General features: G+C 54.6%; 6 protein-coding genes across 10 annotated transcripts; 3 read left to right on the top strand and 3 right to left on the bottom strand.

Moving 5' to 3' along the window:
• The first annotated feature begins 3 nt into the window (after positions 1-3).
• H310_07018 (hypothetical protein) lies at positions 4-3182 on the top strand. The gene is made up of 4 exons (XM_008872288.1): positions 4-760; positions 830-1798; positions 1840-1947; positions 1990-3182. The coding sequence occupies exons 1-4, from the start codon at positions 53-55 to the stop codon at positions 3103-3105; spliced, it is 2901 nt and encodes a 966-aa protein (XP_008870510.1). The 5' UTR covers positions 4-52; the 3' UTR covers positions 3106-3182.
• A 580-nt stretch (positions 3183-3762) lies between these two features.
• H310_07019 (hypothetical protein) lies at positions 3763-6919 on the top strand. The gene has a single exon (XM_008872289.1). It carries the CDS (start codon positions 3787-3789, stop codon positions 6883-6885), a length of 3099 nt encoding a protein of 1032 aa, XP_008870511.1. The 5' UTR covers positions 3763-3786; the 3' UTR covers positions 6886-6919.
• A 243-nt stretch (positions 6920-7162) lies between these two features.
• Positions 7163-9117, bottom strand: H310_07020. Of its 2 annotated transcripts, XM_008872290.1 has the most exons (9): positions 9039-9117; positions 8867-8995; positions 8727-8805; positions 8578-8674; positions 8264-8524; positions 7965-8213; positions 7786-7863; positions 7663-7737; positions 7163-7614 (listed from the first exon to the last, which is right to left on the bottom strand). In XM_008872290.1, the coding sequence occupies exons 1-9, from the start codon at positions 9067-9069 to the stop codon at positions 7390-7392; spliced, it is 1224 nt and encodes a 407-aa protein (XP_008870512.1). In that variant the 5' UTR covers positions 9070-9117; the 3' UTR covers positions 7163-7389. The 2 variants fall into 2 exon arrangements, with proteins under 2 accessions (XP_008870512.1, XP_008870513.1); XM_008872291.1 differs by having other exon boundaries at positions 7663-7863.
• Positions 9118-9171: 54 nt separating this feature from the next.
• On the bottom strand, positions 9172-10781 carry H310_07021 (hypothetical protein). Its single transcript, XM_008872292.1, has one exon. The coding sequence runs from the start codon at positions 10771-10773 to the stop codon at positions 9262-9264; it is 1512 nt and encodes a 503-aa protein (XP_008870514.1). The 5' UTR covers positions 10774-10781; the 3' UTR covers positions 9172-9261.
• A 117-nt stretch (positions 10782-10898) lies between these two features.
• Positions 10899-24323, top strand: H310_07022 (hypothetical protein). Its single transcript, XM_008872293.1, has 15 exons — positions 10899-11128; positions 11175-11605; positions 11663-11744; positions 11806-12344; positions 12395-12499; positions 12547-12654; positions 12715-13074; positions 13124-13363; positions 13431-13499; positions 13546-15012; positions 15071-16353; positions 16410-16663; positions 16717-17024; positions 17082-22763; positions 22820-24323. The coding sequence occupies exons 1-15, from the start codon at positions 10948-10950 to the stop codon at positions 24119-24121; spliced, it is 12411 nt and encodes a 4136-aa protein (XP_008870515.1). The 5' UTR covers positions 10899-10947; the 3' UTR covers positions 24122-24323.
• Positions 23672-26548, bottom strand: H310_07023 (hypothetical protein; the record flags this gene model as incomplete). Of its 4 annotated transcripts, XM_008872296.1 has the most annotated exons (11): positions 23672-23955; positions 24024-24117; positions 24200-24364; positions 24418-24461; positions 24520-24767; positions 24861-24954; positions 25006-25056; positions 25198-25299; positions 25348-25640; positions 25702-26434; positions 26483-26548. In XM_008872296.1, the coding sequence occupies 9 exons, from the start codon at positions 26546-26548 to the stop codon at positions 24235-24237; spliced, it is 1761 nt and encodes a 586-aa protein (XP_008870518.1). In that variant the 3' UTR covers positions 23672-23955; positions 24024-24117; positions 24200-24234. The 4 variants fall into 4 exon arrangements, with proteins under 4 accessions (XP_008870518.1, XP_008870517.1, XP_008870516.1 ...); XM_008872295.1 differs by having other exon boundaries at positions 23672-24144; XM_008872294.1 differs by having other exon boundaries at positions 23672-24364.
• Positions 26549-26553: the final 5 nt, after the last annotated feature.

A 26553-nucleotide genomic window follows, 5' to 3' on the forward strand; every position in this document is an offset into this window, starting at 1 on the left:
AGATCAAGATCGCTGTCGTCATTCTTGATTCTGCCGTCGACTAGAGGGAGACATGTTGGCGCTGGCATCGTTCGTCTGCACAACTCTACTGGGCCAAGCGCTGGGGATGCCAAATCCAAAGGCTAATCCTGCAGCAGTCGTCTTAGCTGGCCACGCTCGCTTCACAGTTCTGACGTCGCAGCTCATTCGACTGGAGTGGAGCTCTGTCGCATCGGAGTTTCGCGATGTCGCCACCGTCGTTGTCAACAATCGCGCGCTTCCCGTGCCGACATATCAAGTGACGACAAAGGGCGAATGGGTCGAAATCACGACCGACACAGTGCATTTGCGCTACGACACAAGCAGCACTGTGTCGTTTTCTGACGCGAATTTGCGCGTCGAAGTTTCATCTGTCTCGAGCAAGAACAACACGGTCACGTGGACGCCCTCCTTGACCGACAAGGACGACAAGCGCCTGTTTGGGTCGTTGCGCACGCTGGACATGACGAATGGCACTGTCAACTTGGATTGCAATGCGGGAGGTCCCGACACGATCGCCGATTCGCATTGCACGTACGGGCTCATCAGTCGAAGCGGCTACGTTGTCGTCGACGATTCTTTGAGCTCTGAGCTCAACAACGATCCGTGGCCGTGGGTTGTCGAAAAGACCCCAACACCTGCCGCGGGTTGCGCGGCCATTCCTGCCCATGAACGCCGCGTATGTGGATACAACATCGTGACCCAGGACCAATGCGACGCAAACGGTTGCTGCTTCGACAACGTACGTTGTGTTGCCGAGGGGTGGTGGTGATGGTCCCATCCGTCTTGACGGTGTCTTCCCCCTTCGTAGTCGGCCTCCCTCCCGAACGGATTCATGTGCTACTACGGCACGAAAGCATACCAAGATTTGTACTTTTTTGGCCACGGTCTCCAGTACAAGCAAGCTTTGAAGGACTTTACGCGGATTGCTGGGGCCATTCCTCTTCCTCCGAAGTACGCCTTGGGTGTGTTTTACTCTCGATGGTGGGCGTACAACGACGTCGACATCGACGAGATCGCGAGCGAGTACCATACCCGGTCCATTCCCCTTGACGTGATCGTGCTCGACATGGACTGGCATTTGACCTTCTACAAGAATAACTCGGCCGATCAGAGTGGACAACCCAAGGGGTGGACCGGGTACACGTGGAACAACGAGTTGTTTCCGGACCCGAACGCCTTCTTGACCCACTTGCACGACCTCGGACTTTACGTGACGGTCAACTTGCATCCAGCGTCCGGCGTGCAGCCGTGGGAAGACTCGTACGATGCGATGGCACGAGCGATGGGGGTCGACCCAGCCACGAAACACTACATTCCATTTGACTTGACCAACAAAACGTTCACGACCAACTGGCTCACGCTGTCGCTCAAACCGCGGGAAGACGAAGGGGTCGACTTTTGGTGGCTCGACTGGCAGCAAGGCGAAGACTGGTTTGTCGCCCACCAACAGGCGTCCCCAAACCTGAACCCGACGCTCTGGCTCAACCATGTCTTCTTCACAAACCCGTTCCACTGGACTGAAAAGCGTCCTGTGTTGCTCCATCGGTTTGGCGGCCTCGGCAACCACCGGTACCCCCTCGGGTTCTCTGGCGACGTCGTCCCGTCGTGGGATTCATTAAAGTTCCAGCCGTATTTTACATCGATGGCGGCGAACGTCGGGTTTACGTATTGGAGTCACGACATTGGCGGGTTTCAGCAAGGCCACAACGCCGAGCTGTTCACGCGATGGATTCAGTGGGGCGTGTTCTCGCCCGTGCTGCGCACGCACTCTCAAAAGGTTTGTCCAACCCAAAGGCACCCACCAGTCACAAGATGTAGGACCGCGTGTCGGACCGCCGCATTTGGACGTACCCGACCACCCACTACGAAATCATGCGGCTCTACATGAACCTGCGCCGTCAGTTGGTGCCATACATGTACACCCAGGTACGCGCGGTCGAGCGCCACGAGAGAACAACCCAACGGTAGAGTCGCATCACGCATGAGACGGGACTTGGCCTCTTGCATGGTCTGTACTACGAATGGCCAGAGCTGGACGAAGCGTATTCCTTCTCGCATCAATACGTATTTGGTTCAGCGTTCATCGTGGCCCCGATCTTGACGCCTGTCGATGCCAAGACGCAACTCGCACACCAAACCGTGTGGGTTCCCCCTGGTGTCTGGTTCGATATGACCCTTGGGTCGTTGATTCAAGGGCCGACTGAATATTCCCATGCGTACGCCTTGAACGAAGTCCCGTGGTTTGCCAAGGCCGGCAGCATCGTTCCATTCGGCCCACGATCCACTCGAACGAGCCTCGGGCAAGCGCAGACATCCCCGACCGCGCTGACGCTGACCATTATTCCTGGCGCGTCCAGGGGAAGTGGCAGTCTCTACGACGACGCGGGCAACTCAAACGCGTACTTGAACGGCGAGCACACGTGGACGCATTTCACGTACCAAGCCCACGGCGACAGCGATGCTCAAGTCACGATTCACCCAGTCAATGGAACGTTTGACGGGGGCCATCGCCCCACCCGTCGCCAACATTACGTTGTAGAATTCCGCCATGCTGCTCCAGCACACACCGTCCAAGTCAACGGCCAGGACGTCAAGTTTGTTTCGTTCGGCGACACTGCTCATCTTGGGTGGACGTATGAAGCAAACCGACTGACCGTGCGCGTGCATTTGGACGCTGATATCGCTGCGACCACAACGGTAAAAGTGGAATTTGCCACGTCGTCCGGCCCCAAAGTGTCTTGGAATGGCGTGGTCGGAGGCATCGCCCGCCTCCAACAGGTCAAGACCCTCCTGGATCTCCAATTTGCGTACGCGGAAGACTATCCGTACCTGCGCCACGCGTATGGAATGAGTCGTCGAATTCAGTACAACCTGGCGTCGTTCTTCCACGAGGTGGCGCTGTGGCCGCAGTGGATCAAACTAGCGGTCGGCGAAGTTGCCAAGCTGAAAATCGATCCCAAAGTGCAAGCTCAAATCCTTCATCTCCTCGAAGATTCTGTCGGCCACACGACACATCATGGACCACCTCTGCGGTCCATCGATTTCGACGACGTCGTCGTTGCCGACGCGTTCATTTTCAACTAGAAAGTGTTGCGACATGCCCGCTCGTTCGCCACGACAGTTGAATCTCGTGTACATATACAGCACTTGAAAGTTTGCCATCTTTCCTTCCTTCGCGGTATCATGGTCAATGCCGACGACGCATCGAGAAGATGGATGTGGATATCTGCGACGCTGTGTATAAACTGCATCGTGACTTTCCGCGTAAACAACACGACAGGTCCGGACAAGGCGAATCGTCGTTGGAGGGCTCAGGAGGTTGGAGTGCGAGCATCGCTAGGGCACACGAACCAGTTGGTCCCACGGCACTCTTGCGAGCAAAACAGAACAAGTTGTTGGACCGGAAGAGATTGTACCTGCTGCCGTACTCCACAACTACCTCGTTGGTCAAGTTGCACACGATTGAACATGAACAGAAACACGGGGTTCATTTGAACTACTGCGGCAGTAGGTTACGACACAGGCATGCACAGAGCAGCGTACAATTGGAACGAGTGCGCATCCCCATGAAAACCTGCATGCGGACGACTTGGCTCGCATTGCGGCGACCGCCGCGAGCTTCGTTCGGTTCCTCACTTGTGACTTGTCGTAGCTTGATGCAGTATTACTATTAGCAACGTTAGTAGTTAGTACTGTCCCCAGTAGTATCCGGACATGTTTCAAGGGGATTATCCGGTCTGCACCACGCATTTGACTCCACTGAAAATGGTGGGCGGCCCGTACAAGCACACGAATGACCTGATCTTGGCCGCCGAGACATCGCTGGCGCTGTTGGCGCAAATGGACGATGGGGACGTCGGCGGTAGTCCACGTGATCTGTGCACCGATACCCATTACTCTGAAGACACCCGAAAACAGTACGCCCAATCTCCAGATGTCGAAGCATTTGACGGGTCGGATCTTGCCGAATTGACCACGACAGCACCAGTTGAGAGCTCTGTGCTGGATGGTCGCGCCCACATCAAAGTTCAGTTTCCAGATGGGACGGTCGAGTACATTGACGTGAACGCTGCCACCACGACCGTTGGGACGGCACTTGCGTTGGCCTGGAAGAAGCGCAACCACACTGCCCGCTTCCTGGACAAGAAGAAGCTTCGTGGGTTCTTTCAAGGCCGCGAAGTCGCACAGGATTGGTTCTTGCTAGATTGCGGGCTTGCGTTGGAAGGCACGTTGCAGATACACATCGCGCAATCGACAGAATGGACGTCGTTGGCGTCGGCGACGTTTTCGTCCAACAACTTGTTCATTTCATCCATTTCGAACGCATACCAAACCGAATCCGAGCGACAGTCGGACGCGGACTCGTCGATGGGTGGCATCGTGACCTCGAAACCTGTCGAGTGGCTGGAGCACCAGGTCCGGCCTGAAGAACAGGAGTTTGCCGCCGCCCTCGAGCGCTTTTACCAGAAAATTGACATGGTGGACGAACCGAACGCTATATGTCAGCATATCCTGACAGAATACACGGACATTCTGCAGAATGAAATGGCCAAGCAAGAGAATGCCGCCACCACGTCGCCGTACCAGCTGCATCCGCATTCCTCCCGGGCAATCGCCGACGTGAACGTGTGGGAAGAGCTTCGGAACGAGCGAAACACGTGGCGACTCCTCATAGAGCTTCGACAATTGAGCATTCAATCTCAAGCGTCGGAACCTCCGTCGATCCTCGACGAGATCGATCTGGACGCGGACACAACCGACATGGACGCGATTGCGTCCCTCGAGTATGGGCAATACTTTGCAGTCAAGAAAACTGTGCTCAACTGGCTCGAGTTCATTGCGTCCGAGCAAGTGTCGGTCACAAACGAGCTCCGCAGCATGCAGCACTCGCGCACGCTCCATCGCGTCAAGCAGCGGTCGCTGTCGTTCTCTGTGGATCCGGACAGTACCCTTCGGGACGGCGATTTTCAAGTTGACAACGACGACGCCGAAGACGAAGCAGACTTGCTCAAGAGCGTGTGGCAACTGCTGCGAGCCGGGCAGCCCAGGGAAGCGGCTGAGTTGTGCATTCAGTTAGGTCAGCCTTGGCGAGCGGCTTCGTTGAATGGGGGAGATTTCTGTGGGTCGTGCGACAACGACGACGGCGGCGTGCAACGATGGGGCAACCCGTTTCGCATGGTGTGGAAGAATATGTGTTGGCAATTTGCCCAAGCCCCGCTCAACGACGGCCGAAAATTGCACAAAGGAAAGAGCCTTGAAGCCCGTGAGTACGAGTCGATCATTTACGGTGCGCTGAGCGGCAACACGGCGGTGCTGCTTCGATCCGCGCTGTGCGAGTCGTGGGAAGATCACTGCTGGGCACTTTTGAGTGCTGCCATGAAGTACGAACAAGACGCTATTCTTTTGCGCTTGCTGAAGGTCAAGGCCGACGCGACAGATCTCTTTCTTGAAAACAATCCAGACTACGTCCGCGTGGTAGAGTCTTTTGTCGAGCAAACCAAGCCCATGGCCCGCTTCACTGCCGCCGTGGACAAAATATTCGATGAAGTCGCCGCGAGCCCAAACGATGTTGTGCGGCGGCAAGGCAACCATCCCCATCGGCGCATCCAGTCCAAATTGGTGGTATCGGACGTCGACGCGATTGTGTCGTCGATTCTTAAGCCGTTTTTCGTGCCCGACGCAACAACCTCTTCCGATTTTTCGTGGGACCTCCAGTTGAATTCGACGTTGCCTTCCGATGCGCTGCCCCCACAACTCGTACGCTTTGCGGCCCACTTTGTGCTGTTCATGACCACCACGGGCGAATCGTTTGACCCGTTGACGGGGTATTTGATTCAATTGGCGTACATTCGGCATCTCATCAAGCACGACCAACGCAATTTGGTCGCGTTGTACGCCTCCCGATTGCCTGACGACGGCCGAGCTTCAGTTTACGTTCAGTTCTTGACCTCGATTCGCAACGCAGACACACGCCAGGACTGCCTCAAGTCGATTGCCAAGTTTTGTCACAACCCAGACTTGTTTTCCCAGATTACAAAGGACGCTGTCGAGCGCATTGTCCAGCATGAGTCGGACGACATGACCCGCATCCACGCTCTTCGCTTGCTCTGCTTGGACCCGTTGCATCGAGGGGAGCTTCTACACCAAGCAAACTGGCTCGCTCGTCAATTTGTGGTTGAAAACAAACAGTCGCTCCTGAAAACGTTGTTCGAATCCGTCCCCAACGACTCGCTTGCGGTCATTGATGACTCATGCCAAAGCCATGTCGAAGCGCAGGATGCCGACACCCCCTTTTCATGGCGACAATATTCGACAGCACACCCCAAGTTGAGCGTCGCGATCCGCGAATATTTGGGATGGATGGCATTTGTAGCCGCCACAAACGCGTACGAAGAGTGGCGCCAGGTTGTGTCGCATGCAAACGGCGGCGGCCTGTTGTGCTTTGATGACGAGGCGAAGCGAGTGAAAGTTGTGACGTATCATGCAACCCACGCCATCTCGTTGCTCTTTGACGTGCTGCAGTTCGAAGGTGGATGGCTGTCCAAGTGCCTCGACGACGCGAGCATGGTCGCGTCGAGCGAATCGATTCGCGCGGCGTGCCTTCCATTCATTGTGTTTTCGCTCTACCATGTCTGTTCCGATGCCATCGACTCGTTTTCCGACCTCCATCATTATCCACCCAAAGCAAAACAAGATTTGGCGTTTCCGTTTGCCCAGAAAGCGCTGCACCTTGCATCCGTTGTCGCGAACGAACACTACAAGGTCTACCGGTCATTTCACACTGACCAACTCAAGCAGCTGCTGCACCTTCTCCAACAAAGCGCGTCCAGCATGATTGCGCTCAAGGACTGCCTGCTCCTTTAACAATAAATATCGCCGTCATTTACGACTCGCTCAACGATTCCGTTGGCTCGCCTCGCCACGCACATGAGGGCAGTTCGTAGCGAGGTACGACAATCTTGCTATGGAGTAGTAGTAGTACCGAGCTAGAAACAACTGAGCTTCTCGCCAAGTTGTCGAGTTTGGAGGAGTGATGCTTCCATCGAGATATGAATGGCGATGCACGCACATCCGTGGCGATTGAAAAACGGAAGTGTCGACAGCAGGGCTTTCGACGTGACAACGTCGTGAAGTCGAGCTGCTTGAGCTCGTCAAGTTGATGAAAGGATGCAAGTCTACAGCTCCAACGAGCAACATCGTCCTTGTAAAATCAGCCATGACCGCATGCGCAGAATCATGCCACGAAGCGACCAACCCCAACACAAACGGGTGAGCGCACAGTGGTCGGCCACGGAGGTAGGTATATTGAGCCTCCACATTGGCATGGGGGCCAGGTTCTACGTCGCACACCCACCGAGGCAGGCTGGATTACGTCTTGAGCGCCTTCTTCTTGGCCTTATACTTGTCCCAGTGCGCCTGCACCTTTTGATTGTAGTTCTTGGCGTGCTTTTGCTGCGTCACCGTCAACGTCACGACCTGCAGCACGTCTTCGTCCTGGAGGACATGGTCCTTCCCGACGCGCTGGGGATTGTACTTGGTGCTTGTGCCCCACACCAGCGCAAAGTTAAAGTTGTCCAGCATATCTTTGGAAATCTGCCGTTTGATTTTCAGCGACGGCACAACTCCACATAGTCGACGTACCGACATACACGCCGAGTTGACGGTCGTTCCTTTGCGCTCGGACGACAGCACCACGGGCTCCAGCAGCTCGGGTTGCTACAGCACACCCGCACGTTCCTCAACACGCAGCAATGGAGCTCGTACCTCGCCTCGCCGCTTCGTGTACACCCGCGTGAGCCCCATATACTTCCACATCGTTGCCAGTAGATGGTCAAAGTTAAGCTAACCACAAGTCACCCATCAAAAGCTAGACCAGCGAACGGTGAAGCACCGGTGGAACTAGCCACGGGCACACGACAGCCGCTCCACAAACGTCGACCTACCGCTGGCCGCCCGTTGTGCTCGCACGCAATCACGACTGAATGCGGCAATCTCGCCAGGCGGTCCACATCCTCGATCGAGACAACGTCGATCTTGTTGTACACGTAGAGGCACTTGATGTACTTGCGGTTGCCTTCGAGGACGTCGATGAGGTCGTCGACTGTGCAATCCTCCCGAAAGAGGAGCTCGCAGTTGTGGATGCGGTACTCATGCAGGATCTTGTGCACTGTTTTGGCCGGATCATCGCCAAGCTATGCATTCACCATGGGCATCGCACGCACATCCTAGCAGCATGAACTACCTTGGTCAGGCGCACTGTCGCGTTGAACTGGACGCCACCACCCGCCTTCTTTCGAAAGTAAATGTCTGGCGGGTTGCGGTTCAAACGAAGGCCGACGGTTTCCAGCTCGTTCTCAAGGATCGTGCGGTGGCGATTGCCTTCTTCCCGCCCCGCGTCCAACACCATGAGGATCATGTCGGCCGATTTGGACACGGCGATGACTTCGCGACCACGACCTTTCCCGTGAGAAGCTCCTTCAATGATACCCGGCAAATCCAGCAGCTGAAAGAGGTAGAGCAAGATCAGGATGGCCTTGGACAGTCGATAGAGCATACCTGGATTCGAACGTCGTTGTACATGAGGTTGCCAGGAATACACGTCAGCGTGGTAAACTCCACCGAATTTGTTTCAGACTCGGTGTCCGTCAATTGACTACATGCAGCGCTAAAGTTGGCGCGACGTCGTGGATTGAATTGGAGTCAACCTGAGCAACGTCGACTTGCCCACGGACGGGAACCCAATGAGAGCCACCCGACCATCCCCACTGCGCGCCACGTCAAAGCCTACGATTCGTACAAACATGACGGCATTCGCACAATACGTGAGGATGTTTTGCAAGTGTACCTTCGCCACCACCGCCGCTGGACTTTTCGCCGTCAAGCAACTCAGTGCGCAACTTGGCCAACTTTGCTTTCAGGTGCCCCAAGTGCCCTTCTGTGGCCTTGTTCTTCTGGGTCCGCTTCATCTCATCCTCTATGACACCTTTAGCTACACCCATACGACAGGTTGCTCGCACCAATTTCCTTGATCTTATCCAAGATCCCCATGTTGCTGCAGTCCTCCCTTGGGCGCTCCGGCGATGAATGGTGTCTCGCTCAAAACCATGTTGTTGCATTCCAATTAAAATTCAAATTAAAATACATCGTTTTTCTTTCTCAAACGCAAATAATTTTGGTTCAATGAATTCAAACACTCGAACACGGGATTTTAATATCAACCCATCGTCACGGTCGGCTCGTCTAATCAACGGACAACGAGTACATGAGCTTCCCGGCGGGGCTGCACGGTAGGAACTCCACAAGGCGGATGTCCAAGTCTTGCACCACTGATGGTAGATGCGCAGCACACCACCTCACGAGCTCATCGTGGGTACTTGATGGTGCAACGACCAGTGCCACAGGTTTAACAAAACCTGCCGACATGCGCGACCGTACCAGGAGTGGTAAGAGCACATCCGTCACATGTGGATTGGTGCGAAAGGTACGCTCGACTTGTTGCGGCGGAATAAATACGTCCAGCCCTTGGTGTCGGAAATGAATGGGTTCTCGCAGTCTCTGCCCGACGAGGATGATGCCTGACGTCAAATCCACTGCGCCGCCATCGCCAGTGTGGTAAAACCCCGTGCGGCTGATGGGAGTCAGCGCACCATGCTCCACGTAACCAGCGCATTGCCACGGCGTCCTCACGTGAATTTCACCGTCTTCGTCGACACTAGTAACTCGACCCTTGCTCGTTGGTCGCACAATACGCACTTCTGTGTCTGGCCAAGGATGTCCGACTGGTTGTAAACTGCTTTTGAGCTCGCTCGGGGACTCTACGCTCGGCAGCTCCGTTGCAATGCCGCCTGTTTCGGTGGAACCGTAATTTTGGAGCACAGTGAGACCGAATGAATCGCGGAGGTTTTGTTTGAGGTGTGCCGGCAAGGTGGTGCCAGCACTGAAGGATACGACATGGGCCAGGGATAAATTTGACGTGGCGGACTGGAGAATCTTCGTGTAGATGCCAGGGGTGCCGTATAGAATGGTAGTTGAGTGGATGCTGGCGCTTGACGGTGGAGATAACGACGACGGTTGGGACATGGGGCTCTGTATTGCGTGGATGTCAATGCCAAGCAGCAATTCACACAAGTCGCCGTACGGCGACATGTAGATCGCAAAGAGGGCGTTAATTGCGTAGGCGTGAGCAATAGAAGATGCACAAACAAAGCGGCAGGGCCCATGAGGAAAGAGTGCTTTCTCGGTGGCCTGACCTTGAAGGAACATGCTGCTCCATGTACAAAATACGACCTTGGGCCGCCCCGTGCTGCCAGACGTGAGCATGCACACACCTCCACCGTTTTGAACTTGGTCGTGTTGAAGCCATGCGGGAGTTGGTGGTGGTGAGGCCAGGACATGCTTTGAAACATGGTGCGTCTGTGGATTCACCACGAGTGAAATGCCCGTGTGCTCGGCGACGTATGGTACCATGGCTTCTTCTTTGGATGACGGAACAAGAACACAAATCTGCTGGAGGATTGCCGCACCAACGATGGCCAACGCGCCAGCGCGCGTGTTTTCGACAACGAGGATGAACGGTGTCGTGGCTGTACTGTCTCGCTTGAGAAGGCTTTCCAGCAGCGGCACACCTTCTTCAAGAAAGCATTTTCGAGCATTCTTGATCACGGTCAGCGGTGTCGGGTTGACGGGAGCAGGGCTTGCTCCGTCGCCACTGTGCCCGATGGCCTTCATCTGGCCGCCTTGGCGGACAATCATCAGCGAACTGCAAATTCGTGGCTGTGATTGGTCCGTTGACAAATATTTCTATGAGTTTGATTGGCTAAAAACTCAATCGACAGTTTCAAAACTAAGTTTCGACGAATGTGTCAATTCTGTACATACACGCGGCGGCAGGCCATAGAATTCCAGCGCTGCGCATCTCTGGGATCTATGAAACGTGACAACCAAGAGCCCAATGAGGAGAATGTTCGCCCTCCATCGGCTGTTAGAGGAAGCAGACTGGGAAGCCGAGCAAGTTACATCGCGGAAGTGCCGAAACACGATCCCATCCTCCCCACTGTGAAGGTGCACTTTCCATCGTTCAAACCAAACGTGGCGCCCCCCGCAACAGGTAATCTGCACGGTGCCACGTTTGCACGTGAACTTTGTTTGGGTAGGCGCCATGGATGCTGTGGTGAAACTAACCCCACGCCCACCAGCGTCGTCTGGCCCTCAACTCCGTCCGAAGAGCAGTGCTGCCCATCGCCAAGTTGGACGTCTTTCCACCGGCATTTTGCACCTTTCCAAGCAACTGACCTATAAAGAACGTCCAAACACATCCAGTGGGGCGAACCGAAGACCCCTGACTGACACATCGTCGTGTTTTCTCACCCAACGCCCATCGATGACTGTTGAACACGAGAGCCATGCCAACGATTCAGCGTACTGCTTTGACAACTACTTCAAGTCAAATTGGTTTCGTGATCGAGAAGAGTGGCTCCGCATTGCTCATTGCAACCCAACTCGTGGCAAGTCCTTGTACTTCGAAAGCACGGGAGATGTCTACGGTGACTGGGCTGACTGCATTGTCAAAAGCTACAATGCCAAGGTTCGTTCACATCGTCGTCACAATCGTGTTGTGGTGAGTCACCAAGTGGCTGAATAGACGGGAAAGTTTTGGATCGAATTCGTCCATTCTGGCATTGAAAAGCAAGTGTTTCGAACGAATTTGCTCCTTCCTTCCATCGGTACGTCCAGCCGTGTCGCAGAACGGACAACTTCCAGCCATGAATCACATGGATGGCCTAGACGACGAGTCCGAGTTTCTTCGGCAGCGTGAGATCTACTTTAAAGAAACGAAACTTATCTACGAGCTCGTGCGATGCCAGCGGTTTGTCAGCCACGACACCACGGCGAACGCCACCGACCTCGGCACCTTGTCACTGAAAATCAAAAGCCGCATCACACACCTCGCAATTCGTCGTAACATCACGAACACGTTGAACGTGCATGGCTCCATATTGGCAGATATGCTGCGCGTCATCGACGATGACTACACCAGCATCATGAAGCGGTCCAAGGCCGAGGTCGAGGAAGACAGCACGCCACTGCATTCGGCGTTGGTGCGATCGTACTTGCAGCAGCAGCGGTTGACGCACTGGTGCCATCAGCCGCACATTCCATCTCGCCTGCTCGCGTTTTCCAAAGTGCGGGAGAAAATTGTCGCCACCCACTTGGATGCGACACGAGCGAGTGTTCTTCTCCTCCAAGGCATCATGAAGAAATCCCACCAAGTCCTACCCACTGTTGAACTTTTCCATCAAATCGAGAGCGACTACGACGCTGCCGTAAGTTCCATTGACTTCCATTAAGGACCGACCACATCAAACATGCGCAGAAACACCGCTTGCGGCCGCCATACTCCCTCCAAGACTACGTGGCTATCCAACAGGAGCACCTGTCTGAAGCGTTTGACGTGTGTCAATTCGAGTGGAGACAAGAGGTGGGCAGCTCTGGATGCATCAAACATGACGTGATTTCGTGCCGCAGATCATCCAGCTCATCGAGGGCACGAAGATCCCATCGGCATTGCAGCCCAACATGCATCGTTTCACCAAGCGAGTCGACTACATTCTCGCCAATGAACTCAGTCAATCAGTAATGTTTATCTATCCACTGCACCAACGGCGTTGTATGATAACAACGCTTGCTCTGTAGCTTGAGGCAGCGTTTGGCGATTTGCACGAAACGCTGTTTGGCCGTCGATGTAAACATGTGACCGAATCCAGCGACAACACAAGGCCTGTCTCGACAATTCGTCGACGGAACTGGAGCGCTATGTTCAAACCACGGCTCAAACCTCCTCTGATCCAACTTGTCGTTGTGTCGACAGCATCCAACGACGCCAAACGTACCGTGAGCTTCCATCCGACGTTAGTGACAGTCCAACTGGCCATGGAAAAACTCGTTTTCACTGCCATCTCACGATGCATGGAAATCTACTGCATCCAAGGTGAAAGCAGTTTGAATTCGGCGGAAGACGTCAAGGTGACCAAACGCGTCCCTTTGTTGAGAAAGGTGTGCGCTGGAGCTTTCGCGGGCAATCTGGAATCATGTATGTGTGTAGAGTCGCGAAGTGACGGCCCTGGGCACTAGAGCAATGAAGGAGTTCCGCGCGTCGTTCAACCAGGCCGTGCTTGGTCCTCGACAACTGGCAGAGAACATTCAAATCCTTTGCGATAGTCTCCACGACCGACGCATGGCGCTGCTCGCGCTATATAAGGAACGCACGGACGATTTTCTGCCGCCAGACGACTTCAACGGCATAATCGACGAGCTTCGGTGGTTTGGCAAGGCCATCCATGATGTAAGTCTCTCTGCAACCACGTCAACGCTCTCATGTTGACATGGATTTTGCGCTATCTGACGTGTAGGTGCACAACCTCGTCAGCGACGTGGAGCAGTTTCAGCTCGTAGAAATTACCACGGCAGACATGAAAAAGGTGTGCCGTTTGTCAGATCTGCACAAAAACAAACGCGTGCCCGTAGGCGTTGACAGCCGATATCGAACGCACGATGCAAGATGCCTTCGAGTACTTGTGTGTGAACTGCCATCACCAAGAGCGGCGGATCGCAGACAAGTACGAACAAGACCGGAAGACCCTTGCCACCAACCCTCAAGACGAAGCAACTCTGGACATCTTGTGGACGTTCTTGAGCGAGATCGAAAACGTCGTGCATGATCGACGCATGGACGTGCAAAGCATCGAAGGTCGGTTTACGACGTTGGAGTCGATTGGAATCATGATAAATAAACCCGTGCCTGCGTCGACGACAAAGTTTCACTGGACCCTACGGAAATACCCATCCATCCTTGTGGACGACACCAAAACCTGCAGCGACGCATGCGAAGCTCGCAAGAAAACGCTCAGTTCGTCGCTGTTCATGGAAAAGCGGGCGTTTGAGGCCGAGGTCGTCCGTCTCAAGGAAGCGATTGACGTCTTGACGACTAAGACGGAATGGTCCAAGGAGAACGTCGACGTGTATGCGGACGACGCGCAAACCTTGCACGACACCGTCGAGGCTTGTCTTCGACAGCTCGAAGACTTTGCCCGCCGTGATCGCATCTTTGGGTGGACACCCATGGAGACGACGAATGTGACGCTTCTACAAGCACTCCTCGAACCGTACTACCTGTTCTGGACCACATCATCTGACTTTACGTCGTCGACGACGACGTGGTCCAAGACACCGTTTGAATTGTTGACGGCCAAAGACGTGGTGAATAAAGTTGGCTCGTGGAAGGAGCAGCTGAGCTCCTTGGCGGTGCAGCTCGGCAAACACTCCAAGCTCCAAGGAGCATTAGCAACTCTGAACACTGAAGTACAAGCGTTTTGTGTGGGGATGCCAATCATTGAGATGGCTGCAACGGGCGCGATGAAGAGCCGGCACTGGGAAACGATTGTCGACCTTCTTGAAGTGGATTCGAGAGTCATTCAAGACGACCGGTTGCTCTTCACGCTGGACGATCTCATTCGAGGCGGCATCATCTCGATCCTCGATTATGCTCGAAGCGTCCACGACAAAGCGCTGCGGGAGTTTCACTTGGAACAGCGCTTGCACACCCTCAAGCGAGAATTTGGCAAACCGATTGTTCAAGTTGAAAAGTACCCGTTGAAGGACACGTACCTCGTCGTCAACTTTGGGCCGCTGCTGGACATTGTCGAGGACCAACTGATCACGATTTACCAAATGAGCCACAGCGACGACGTTGGCCCGATTGCAAATGATGTTGACGAGTGGAAGCTCAAGCTGCAGTACACCCAAAACTTGCTCCAAACGTGGACGCAGGTCCAGCGGACGTGGCGGTCGATGGAATGTTACTTTTACAGGCAAAAGGAAGGAGACAATTCCTTTCAAGACTTTGCCAAAGTCGAGTCCACATGGCGAAGTGTGTTGGACTTGGTGCGAGGGAACCCCGGTCTGGCCAAGATTGCCGATTCGGACAACGTCAAGGTTACCGTCAGCGCAGAAGAATATTCATCTCACATTTGGATGTGTGCATGGGATGTAGGAGCCCCTGGAGAAATGCTTACGAATTCTCCGGAGCATCAACAAGGTCGTGAATTCGATTCTCGAAACCAAACGCTCGATCTTTCCAAAACTGTTTTTGATTTCCAATTTCGATTTGGCCCGAATTCTCGCGGCGCAATGCATCCAAGACATACCACCAAAGCTCAATGGCCTTTTTGAAGGCATCGACTGCTTTGCCGTCGACGACAACGACCACATTCACGGAATCACGCTCAAAACGCGAGATACCCTGCACCTCATCCATCCTGTTGCCATTTCCAAGCCAAATATCGATGGATGGTTTGTCGATGTCGCCCAATTCCTCATGGCGTTAGACAAGTCCATCAAGTATTCCATTCAACACCTGATCGCAAGCACATGCCTCGACGCTGGCATGAATGCCGTGTTTGACACTTGTGTGCCGCTGCAAGTGATTCTCGTTGTGCTGCAAATACACTGGACTTCGTCCATGGAATGCGATGGCGACGATCGATGTGGCCACGACTCGATGATGCAAACCCTCCTTGGACTCGAGCACGGACTGATTGCCAAGATTCGATCGAGCGCAACAGATGTCAATGTTGCGACCGTGCTTGCCGAAGTCATCAGTCTTGTCCACAAAACCAAGTCGCTCGTGCATTGCAACACAACATCATTTGAGTGGCTGTCGCAGTCCCGACGATACCTGCGGCCTTCGCCCGACCACGACATGCCCACGCACGTCGTTCAAATCTTGGACACCGAATTGCCCTACCAAAATGAGTTGTTGTGCATTCGCCAGCCCCAGACCAACATCTCGACCGACAACATGCTGTACAGCGTTTTCATCGCGCTGCGACACCTCCGCGGCCTGGCGCTGCAAGGATTTCACATTGTGCACACCGCTGTTCATTTGACGCAATGGATTGGTGCGTCCTTGGTAGTCGAGGTTTTGTCCAAGGAAACCACGTGGAAGAACATTGGCCAAGTTTTGCGAGGGGCCGCCGCGACTGGGTCGTGGCTTTTGCTCCACCACCTGAACGACGCCCCGACTTCCATCTTATCCATCCTGGTGCAAGTGATGGCGCACGTTTCTGCGAGCCACGTGCTGCACCCTCCTGTGATCCAGATCCCGCACTTTTCCAAGGTTGAACTCCAGCCGTCGTTTGCGCTGCTGACGACCGTGAACAAACGAACACGTACCGAGTTGCCCCCCAGCTTGAGCGCGATGTTTATGCCGTGCTCGTTGATCCAGCCGTGCCTGCTCCAGTACACGATGAGCACACTCTACATCTTCGGGTTTATGTACGTCATACGTATGGGAGAAACGTCTTCCCACATTCGCTCACGCCACAAGGCAGGCACTTTGAAACGATCGGGAAGCGCATTGTGCGGTTTTTGGAAACGATGCGCATCGAACACCACAACCTGTCCAGTGACATCACACTCACGGCGCTCCTGTCCCACGTCTATATTCGTGTGCTGATTCGAACAGCGACGTGCGACTTGGCATCGCACACGATTCAAGCATTCAAGATGAAGAGCTTGGACGACGAGGTGCATGCCGTGTACCACGCGATCGAAAAAGTGTTTTTAGCCAGGCTGTCGCGCCAAGGTACTGCTGGTTGGTTCAGCAATGCCATCGACGCTCATCGTTTCAACACATAGACGTGACGACTCTGACGCGAGGGATTCTCGACAAAACGTTTGGGGTGCCGTTCCAGGTTGATGCAACCAATGCCTTGACTAAAGACGACATTCAACGTGCCATGGCAACGTGGCAGTCGTCGGCCCAACTGACTTCGTTGAATGTCGACGTGTCTGACTACGTTGTTTCCAATCTCAACCAATTTCTCGTCAACACGGACGTTTATTTGTGCACCCTGGTCTCTGGAGCTCCCGTGTCAGGAAAATCCACACTTGTCAATGTGGCCGCTGCTGCCAGGACAGTTGCGAACCCGTTGGTCAAAGTCAAGGTACGACAAATGTGGCTTGGATTCGTCTTTTGCTCATCGAGCCATGCCGTTCGTCAGGTGATGCGCGTGTACGTGTCGAGCGTCGAGAACCTTATGGGTTCATTCTATGGCGAACCCAATCTGACGACCTGCTCGGTTCTGCAGCACTTCATCCACGACGCAACAACGTCGTCAAATACGGTGACGTGGATCGTCCTGGATGGCGTGGCGTCGGAAGACATGACGGATGCGCTCGTGTCATTTCTCGAGCAACAACTCAACATGCGTCTCTTTAACATGGCGAAAGGCATTCAACACAAGTGGCGGTTGCTCATTGAGACTGACAGTTTGGCTCATGTGAATCCGAGCTTTGCGTCCGTGTGCGGTCACATTTACATGGACGCGACATGCTTGACGTGGCGTCAAATTTTGACGAGCTGGTGCCACAAGCCCGCCCGTCCATCCAGCGGGACACTCCATAGCAAGGCAGTTGTGGACCTAGTATTCTGGGTCATGACAACTGCATTTGCATTGATGCCACCGAAACACCCCTCCATGGCGCATCAGACCCAGCACATGCTCAGTGTGTGTCGACTTGTTGACATGATGGTGGAATCTGTTGGTGGTTGGCCCGCGCAAGGCCATCAAGCCGTTATCATGGCCGAAGGGTGCTTCGTGTTTGCGGCTGTATGGTGCATTGGAACGACGCTCGACGACGTTGCCGTGAAACAAACGTTTAGTGACTCGTTGAAAGATGTCTTAGCCGGCGTCAAGAAGCACATGCGACGGTCGTCAGTGCCATTCCCGCCCAACGAACCCACCAAGTCCGTATTTGACTACGCTTTTGACATGTCAAGCTTGACATGGCGCGGCTGGGACGGCATGGAACCTCCCTTGAAAGTCCCTGTGGGCATCGTACCTCACACCAACTTTTCCATTGGATCGTACTTTCAACGTATTGTCGTTGCCAACAAGCCCATGACACGGATGCCACTGGTTTTATCGGGCCCGACGGCATGCGGCAAGACGACACTGCTGCAAGCGCTTGCCACGCCAGCGCTGTCCCAGCAGGTCATTCCAGGATGTCGCCATCGGACGTCGTTTGAAACAAAGATGAAAATCCTGGACCCGCTCGTCGAGATTCGACAAAATTGCATGGGGACGCGCACGGAATCAACTCATATCGTGATTCTCGAGGACGTCCATGTGTGTGCAAGCACGGGGTTGGACTGTGTCCGGGAATGGGTAGAGCGCAACCAGTCATGGCATGTCGAGAATCGGTCCGTCGCAGTACCGCACGCCGTGTTTCTGGCGACGATGCACCCGATGCCAAGCACAGACAGCACCGTGACGCATCGAATCCTCCGCCATTTTTTGCACATTCGACTGGCACAGTACACGGACGACGTTTTGCGGACCATATGCATGGCTACAATTCAGCAGTCCACGTCGTCGAGCGCCGTCCAATTTCCGTTTGGGAATGAAATCGCCACGTCAACGGCGCGGTTGGTGCACCATCTTCGGGGCAAGAAGACGCTAGGATGGAACGTTCTTTCCCGAGGCCTCGACATTGTGAGGGTCGTGTGTACAATGCCCGGTGAAGTGTACGCATCGTCCGGAGTGTCGATGCTTTGGAGCCACGAGTGCCAACGCGAGTACGAGGATGTGTTTCGGAGCTCGCAAGATGTCGAGTGGTTCCGTCAGCATCTTGTTACGACCTGCCGGACGGTCTTTGGCGACGAGTGTGCAGACAAACTCGTCACAACGTTCCGACTCAATCCACTCATGTACAGCCCCAACGTAAACCAGCCGAATTGCTACGAAGAGATCTTCCGTATCAAGTACATGACAGACACGATGTCGACGTGGGGCAAAACCCACCGCCACGTCGCTAGCAACGCTTTCATGTCGTCGTCGCAAGCTGGATTCCTCGCCAGAGTTCTGCGTGTGCTGACTCTCCCACTACGCGTGCACCACCGCACGACGTGTATCTTTGCTTACGGTCCATCTGGGGGCAATGCCGTCCTCGCGTCCACATTCGAGTTGGTCAGCGAGATTCTCGACTGCGCCTTCCGTTTTGAAACACAGGACGGTATCGTTCCCTATTTGCAAAGCGACAAGGACATAGCAACACGCAAGATTGTGCTGGTCCAAGACGCCCATGGCATACCCCATGACACGTGGAACGACATTCAAACGCTTCTCGACCGACCGTCGCCACTCGCCGCCGCGGGACAGCGGCTTTTTGTTGTGTTTGTGTTCGACGTGGACCTGTCGAGCCCGCCTCTCGACGATGGTTGCATCACAACGTACTCTGTCCTCTGCGATCGTCCGAGCTTGTACAAACACACGCACATCATTTGGCTCGTCAACAAGACCGAGAGCAGCGACTACTGCCAAATCATTCGAAACGCATTGAAGAATGTCCTGGTGGACCACCCCATGCGCGACGAGCTCATCCACGTATACGCTGACATCCAGGAGCTGAACGAGATGCACTTGACTCAATTCGGTTCGACCGAACATGCGTCGTCGATCACGCGATTCGATTTCTCTACGTGCTTGGCAGCGCTCGTGTCGCACACGACCGCCGCCATCAAGCAGAACGAGAAGCTCCTGTCGACGGCGTTGACCAACGCCACCCAGGTGACCACAAGCATCAACAACATCGCCGGCACAATTCGAGCCATGTCCAAGCGCATCTATGACAAAACTCAACGTGCAGCAGACTCGTCGCTCGATCTGGTGCCGCTGCAGCAGTCGGTACATGACACGATCGCTGCCATTCGCAATGACGAAGACGAAATTCACCGGGAATCCGTCGAGTGCGATGCGTGGACAGAAAAGTTGAAAACCCACATGGAACCACTCGACAAGGACCTCCGGAGCCGCCTTGCCGAAGTGTTGGCGTTTACGGACGAGTGGATGGATGAACCCAGACTGAACAAACTTCCCATGGGCTTGACGGCTCAGATGGGCGACATCGTCGTGTCGATAGGGTCTCAAATGAAGAGCCACAGGGAGTCGATTGTGGCTCTGGTTAGCGACGCGGACGATACGCGATCGAAAAAAGGAAGCGTTCGGTTCACCCTGCAGCGCATGCTGGTTCACTTTGCCGGCACGTCGCCGTCGGTACTTTCCAAGATCAAATTCATGTCGAACATGGCCAAGGCCGACATGCACACGCAGACGCCGTGCGTGCAATCCGTCATGGGTCTTTTGGACTACATTGTCAAGTGGCATGTCGGGTTTGACGCAAGCAAGAAGATGTCGACCAAGATCCAAGACGGACGCGGTCGTATCCAAGCGATTCAAGCGAGACGCGCGGACGCGTTCCAAAAGCACTGCACGCTTCAAAACCAACTAGACATGACGCTTGCGGACCAAGATTCTCGCAAACACGAACTTGTGTCGTTGGAACGGGACATGGAGAAGCTTCGGCAAGCACGAAGCGTCATCGAAGCCTCGCAGGACTACCTGGACGAAAACCTCTCCAAGTGGAACGAATTGCTAGAGTTTGAACAGCAAAAACTGGCGTGGGTACCTGGCATGTGTGCCATCGCAGCGTCCATATTCGTCTACTTAAAGCCGTACCCGTGGCCCGCGCGTGAGAAGGTGCTTCACGCCATGCACCAACACTTGCAAATCCATCAAGTCGCCATGCCTTCGGACAAGTCGATGGGGTACTTTGTCCAGGATCGCATTGTTGTCGAGTGTTGGCATCTCCACGGGTTGCCTCGGAGTCCTTTCTTTGTATCGAATGCGCTGCTCACAGCGAACGCTATCCCGTCGCTAGCAAAATGGACAGTCCTCATCGACCCCGATGGCGTTGGCAAAACATGGTTGACCTCGTACCACCGCGGAACACTCGTTTGTACGACCGCAATCGAGACGGTGCTCCAACGTGCTATCCTTCGCGCGATCAAGCTCAACCACCCGTTGTTGATCGAACACGTCGAAGGGCAATTCTCCGGGTCACTAAAGCATTTTCTCAAGGTCCGCCACGAGTCGGACGGGACGCGATACCTCTCGATCGACGACAAGATGGAACGGATTTCGGCCGAGTGGCCAGTGTACTTTACGACCCCGCTTCGATACCCGACGTTTGCGGCGGTCGTCCATCGCGCGTGTCACATCGTCAACTTTAGCGTGAGCAGTGTCGAAGCACCCGACTTTTTCGACACCGTGTGCTTCGAGTTGTGGGACGACAAGGAGTTTGTCAAACGGCGCGACAACGCGATCGAGTTTGTCGAGTCGTGGACGGCATTGCATACGGCCGAGCACGACCTGCTCGTGTATTTGTCCCGGATGTCGCCGACGGATGGCCCAGACAACGACTTGCTCGCGATGCTTCAAGACGTGGATCGAAAAAACGAAACAAACGAAGCCAAGAAGGACGAAGCAGCGACCATGATGGACAACGTGTCCAAGATGAACGCCGACGCCGTCGCACCGATACTCCTCTTGATGTTTGAAAGTTTCACCGCGATGGGACTCATCAACCCAAACTACACGGTGTCGATGGACGAGTTTGTCCGACCGCTTCGAACGTACATGACCAAACTGCGAAGCCAGTGGCAAGTTGCGACGTTGCGAGGGGGGCTCGAAGCACGACCGCTGCTGGAGCGGTCGTCGTCCCGTCGCCTCACGGCAACTGCATCGACCACGACCTTTCGAAAGAAAACACTCAAGAAGGTGCAGCGAGACGTGTACCCACCCGAACACAAAGAGTTGATCGGTGCGTTTTCAGCCATCATGACCAAGCTGATCCACGGGGACCATGTCATTCTGTGGCGCTTTATCTTTACAGCGAATCGCATCTTGTTCACGCCGACGTGGAAAATCCATTGCAACGCGACCACCAAGCTCTTTATGGACATTGCGTGGATCCTCGACAATCGGTGCTATGCGTTTCCCGTGAGCGGTGTCGATCAGCTGCGACGTCCACCGTGGGTCGCCAAAGCATCGTGGGCCAACCTGTGTGTCATCACCAAACATCGCGGGTACGAGTACATGTACGACTACGTGTTGACGCATGAAGATGCGATCGTGCGCGACGAATGCGACACTCAAGCGTACGCGCACTTGAACGATGTTGCGGCGCTATTGCACAAGTTTGTCTTGTTGCTGTGCCTCCAAAGTCCGCGCAAGTGGGACGCCCTGAACAACTTGATGCAGTTTGCATGGGAAGATATATCGCCGTGCTTGCCAACCACGTCGTTGGTCGACACTGTTGCCGGAGTCGTCGAGGCCACCGACCAGGTCACCCCCATCGTTTTGTACTGCGACAGCATGCCCAATGTGCTCCTGTCGTTGCAAGAACACAACGGGCACGTCAGCCGTGGATCGAACCAGTTGTTGCCGATTCTGAGCGGAGAAAACGCCACGCTGTCGACGGTGCTCGAAGAGCTTGATCGGTCGGCGACTTGTGGAACTTGGATGTGCTTGTACGACTGCAATCACACGAGTATTCCCATCTTTGAAAAGATCAGCCTCGCGTGGCAGGAAGCGATCCACCAAAAACCCCACCACCAGCACCGATTGTGGCTCATTTGTGAAATGCATCGCCCCATGAATACGTGCATCCTGACCAATGCCGCCAAGCGATGGTTCTTGAATCCCATCACAAACGTCAAGATGGCCATACTGTCGTGCGCAGCGACACTGGAAAACGACGCCGCTGCATGCGTCCAAATCACGCAATGGGACGCGATCGCCAAGGGCATCGTTGTCATCAGCCATTTCCATTACGTGTTCAAGGTATGCTTGAAACATCTCTCCGTCGCTGGGTCCAGACTTTGCCGAGTATGTTGTAGACAAACTTGTCGTACTTTGACTGGGTCCACCACGCACCAGTTCATGATGGCACGGTGAACACGGCAGCGAAAGAATTGGTCATGCTTGCGGCCAAAGGAATCGCGTCCCTTGGCCCCATGCGAGAGGGCATCCTTCGCGTGTATGCTGCGCACGTCGTGACCAAGCACGACCTCGATCGGCTACACTATCTCTTTGATTGGACCTGGCACATGTGTTTGAGTGCGTATCAAAACGAGAACGCCACACCCACAAGCTACGCGCTGTGTCGAGACTGGGTCATCGCCGCCCAAGTTCCGTTTGATTTTGTGAAGTCGATGCCCACTCCGCTCCCCCTCGAGCAGCCCGTGAATGTACTTGCTGCCTATCGACACTGTTTTGCCATCCTCGACGGCTACGACGTCGCCAACAATGACCAGTCCCTCGTCAACGACCTCACGCTGTTTTCGCATGAGCTCAACATGAGCTTCTACGACGTCCTCGCGTCGGCTCGAACGATGACCAAGTCAAGCGAGTTGCATCGGTATCTGAACTGGGAATGGCAGCAGTTTTCCCGCCACGTCACGCACATCCAGCGAACACTTGCGCATTATTCGCGCCACATTGGTGAGTATTACGAACTCGCGCAGCGAGCTCTGCTCGGGCAGTTTCCGCCGTCGTGGTACTTGACACCCCAATTTCGAATGCGCACGTGCGCCGATTTGCTAGCGCATGTGAAGCGGCGCCGCAAGTATTTCCATTCGGTCGACGACGGTACTTTCACGTCGTACTGGCTGCCAGCCTTGACCAACCCCCACCGCGCAGTCGAACTCCTGGCCCACCACATCATGCACAACCACCCCGAGAAGCAAGAGTCGTGGGAGCACCTCCGGACGTCATTTGTCGTGGCCGAGTCGCTGCACGTTCGATCTCCACTCATCTACCGCCTCGCCAAGCAACGCATCAAGCTTCGAAAGGCCGCCACCGCCGATACCTCGACCTCCTCCGACATCACGCTGTCAGGAATCGTCGTCTACAACGCGTCCTGGAACGAATCGACCCGCACGCTCACCAAACCGTCCGTGCTGAACGTGGTCGAAGAGTTGCCGTCAATTCAAATGACAGTGACCAAAACCACAGATGTGACGGATCCATTCAGCTACGACCAGGAAGAAACCGACGTCCATGAGATTCCCGTGCACATGGTCGACAACAAAACGTCCCCACCGACGCAACAAGTCGTCTTTTACGTTTGGCTCAAGCTCCCCGACGACGACGACGAGCGGCGATGGCTCTTGGCGAATGCCTATCTCGTCATCGGCTAGCAAGTCGAGTACAGCGAACAGTCCTCGTGACGACAGGAAGGTAGAAAATGTGGCAGCCAAAGCATCTCACAGCATTACCTGCGTCGCAACTTGTACGACTCGCTTATGATGACCTACAACTTGAACCACGAAGGCTTCGACGTAGCTTTTGAGGGCGCCGTCGCGGTGGTTATCGTGGGAATCACATTCTTCTCCTTGGCAACATTGTCTTGAAGCGTCTGCGGTGCTGGGTACTCCATGGTGCTTCGACAACAAGACCCACACACATGAATCGATGGTGTCAACAGAGGTCTTACCTGTCGACGTCATCGTCCTTGGTCTCTTCGCACAACTCGTCCACCTGAACGAACACGTTTGTTTGTCAATTCATGCAAGAGTTGAAATTCAAGCACACACACCACGGACGCGCGGAGGTAATAGCCGATGTCAGCACGAGATAGAGCGGGTGTTTTCCATTGCACATACACCAACGCAGCAGGGACCAAGTTGAGCTGCGCTAGCGTCGCCGCCCCATCCAGCGCCAGCGTTTGCCGAGGGGGCGTCACATACAGCGAGAACGAGTGGCCGTCCTTGAAGAAGTACTCTTGAAGTAGTTGCGCCACTGCCTCCATCGTCTCATGCGGGTGAAATGTCGCTTGTACTGTCACTGCTCAGGTGGTCATATGCGACACTCAACGTGGCGAGTACAATGAAAGGCGCATGCAAAATGTAGCAAACACACTGCTGCGATCATGTATACCTTGATCGGGCATGCGAACGCGAAGCACCGTGCTCTGAAACACCGTTTTCTTCTGCAGTTCGTCCAATTCCCGCATCGCAGACGTCCGAAAGTTCTGTAGGCACATATGAGACAGGTCGCCACGGGACCACGACCCATCGCTTACCTGATTCTTTTCAGCCTCGTCCTGTCGAGCACGCATTGCTTGGGCCAACAACTGAGAGTCGCTGAATGCTGTCGTGGGCTTGGCGGCCGACGACGCCAGCGGGGGAAGCTGCACAGGGACATGAGTTGTCGCCGCTATTTTTTCGCTCTGGAATATGGCGCGCGTGTGTACCATGTCGTGCGGGAAGAATACGCGAGGCTTTCGTGACGGAATCTTGACGGCCAAGATGGCTTCCTCTTTTCGCTTGAGGTCTTCCAGACGCATTTCCGTGATGCTCATGCCACGAGGTTGAGCCTACACAGAATGCACGTGAACAAGGCACTCGGCATCACTCGAAAGCACCTGCACGCGCGTGATAACAGCCTTGTACGCGTCAAACTCGACGGGGGCTGCGGCTTGCACGACGACTGCCGGGCGCTCTCCCGGCGGAATCCGTAGATCGTCCGCTTGCTCATGCAATTCTTCCAGCGCGCGATGCAAAAGAGATGCATCGGCATCGGACGGCAGCACGTAGTACCCTTCGTCATTCAAAGAAAACCCAATCGAAGCCAAAAACAAAACGCCGCCGTTGTGCTTGCCGATTGCGTCGTGAAACTTTGGATTGCCGGCGCGAATGGATCGGACTCTAGGCTCCTCTAGATAGACATTAGAGAGGCATGCTTCGATGGTCAAGGCAGACGCGACTCATTCAAGTACCTGGCTTGGACAGCACATTGCACACAATTCTCATCAAGGTGGTCACGACGGTTGTCGAGACCGCATCAAAGCACGAGTTTCGCACCAGCTGAAGCGCGTCATACGAGCTCAAGCTCTTGACGGTAGCCTCTGTTGGCGCGATGCTGGTCGACACTTCCTGGCGGCTCAAATCCATCTCAACATCTTCCGTCGTTTCGTACGTGGATGCTTGCGGTACGACCGTATCTGCCACAGCAGTCTCTTGCGACAAGGGGCGAGCAATAGGACCAGCTTGCGCGATGGTGTTTGCGCTTTGGGCCGCTGAAGATGCAGGGGATACAGCTTGAGCAACAGGAATGGCCAAGGCATCCACCTTGACACGAAAGATGACCGAGCCACTAAGCAGTCCTAGCTGTTGCAACGTCACCGAGGAGAGCTCGTCTGGGCTGAGATCGCGTCGCATGTAGTTTAATGATACGTCGACGGGAACCGCCAGTTGCACCAAGATGTCTGCCACCGTCATTTGTGGAGAGAAAGAACCGTGCACCCGCCGTCCGTCCGCCAGTTGGATGGCGACTCGCACATCGCTCAGTGCACTTTTGCATCTTTCCTTCACCTCGAGCACAGCATTCACGGATACCCCCGACAGCCGGAACGGAATCGACAAATCGACGTTCTTGTCCTTGTGGTGCAACTGAAATCCGTCGTTGTTGTCCAGACCAAAGCCGTCACATGCCTTCTTCAGCACGTCCGACTACTCCACACCATGAGAACATCCATCATGGTTCAGCTGACATCGAACCATGTACGTTCCCGCCGTCACGGCGATCTTCTTGCGACGCCCATCGTACAACACCACGACGCTCATGTTGG

Source organism: Aphanomyces invadans (genome assembly GCF_000520115.1).
Source record: "Aphanomyces invadans strain NJM9701 unplaced genomic scaffold supercont1.13, whole genome shotgun sequence".
Taxonomy (NCBI): domain Eukaryota; phylum Oomycota; class Saprolegniomycetes; order Saprolegniales; family Verrucalvaceae; genus Aphanomyces; species Aphanomyces invadans.

Bases quoted from the DNA above. Each gene is read 5' to 3' on its own strand.
- H310_07018 (XM_008872288.1), top strand. From the start codon at position 53: ATGTTGGCGCTGGCATCGTTCGTCTGCACAACTCTACTGGGCCAAGCG. The intron at 761-829 runs GTACGTTGTGTT...CCCCCTTCGTAG, and splicing joins ACGGTTGCTGCTTCGACAAC to TCGGCCTCCCTCCCGAACGG. The intron at 1,799-1,839 runs GTTTGTCCAACC...CACAAGATGTAG, and splicing joins TGCGCACGCACTCTCAAAAG to GACCGCGTGTCGGACCGCCG.
- H310_07019 (XM_008872289.1), top strand. From the start codon at position 3,787: ATGGTGGGCGGCCCGTACAAGCACACGAATGACCTGATCTTGGCCGCC.
- H310_07020 (XM_008872290.1), bottom strand. From the start codon at position 9,069: ATGGGGATCTTGGATAAGATCAAGGAAATTG. The intron at 8,806-8,866 runs GTACACTTGCAA...TACGAATCGTAG, and splicing joins CAGCGGCGGTGGTGGCGAAG to GCTTTGACGTGGCGCGCAGT. The intron at 7,615-7,662 runs GTACGTCGACTA...ATCAAACGGCAG, and splicing joins TCAACTCGGCGTGTATGTCG to ATTTCCAAAGATATGCTGGA.
- H310_07021 (XM_008872292.1), bottom strand. From the start codon at position 10,773: ATGATTGTCCGCCAAGGCGGCCAGATGAAGGCCATCGGGCACAGTGGC.
- H310_07022 (XM_008872293.1), top strand. From the start codon at position 10,948: ATGAAACGTGACAACCAAGAGCCCAATGAGGAGAATGTTCGCCCTCCA. The intron at 11,606-11,662 runs GTTCGTTCACAT...GTGGCTGAATAG, and splicing joins TCAAAAGCTACAATGCCAAG to ACGGGAAAGTTTTGGATCGA. The intron at 16,354-16,409 runs GTACGTCATACG...GCCACAAGGCAG, and splicing joins CTCTACATCTTCGGGTTTAT to GCACTTTGAAACGATCGGGA.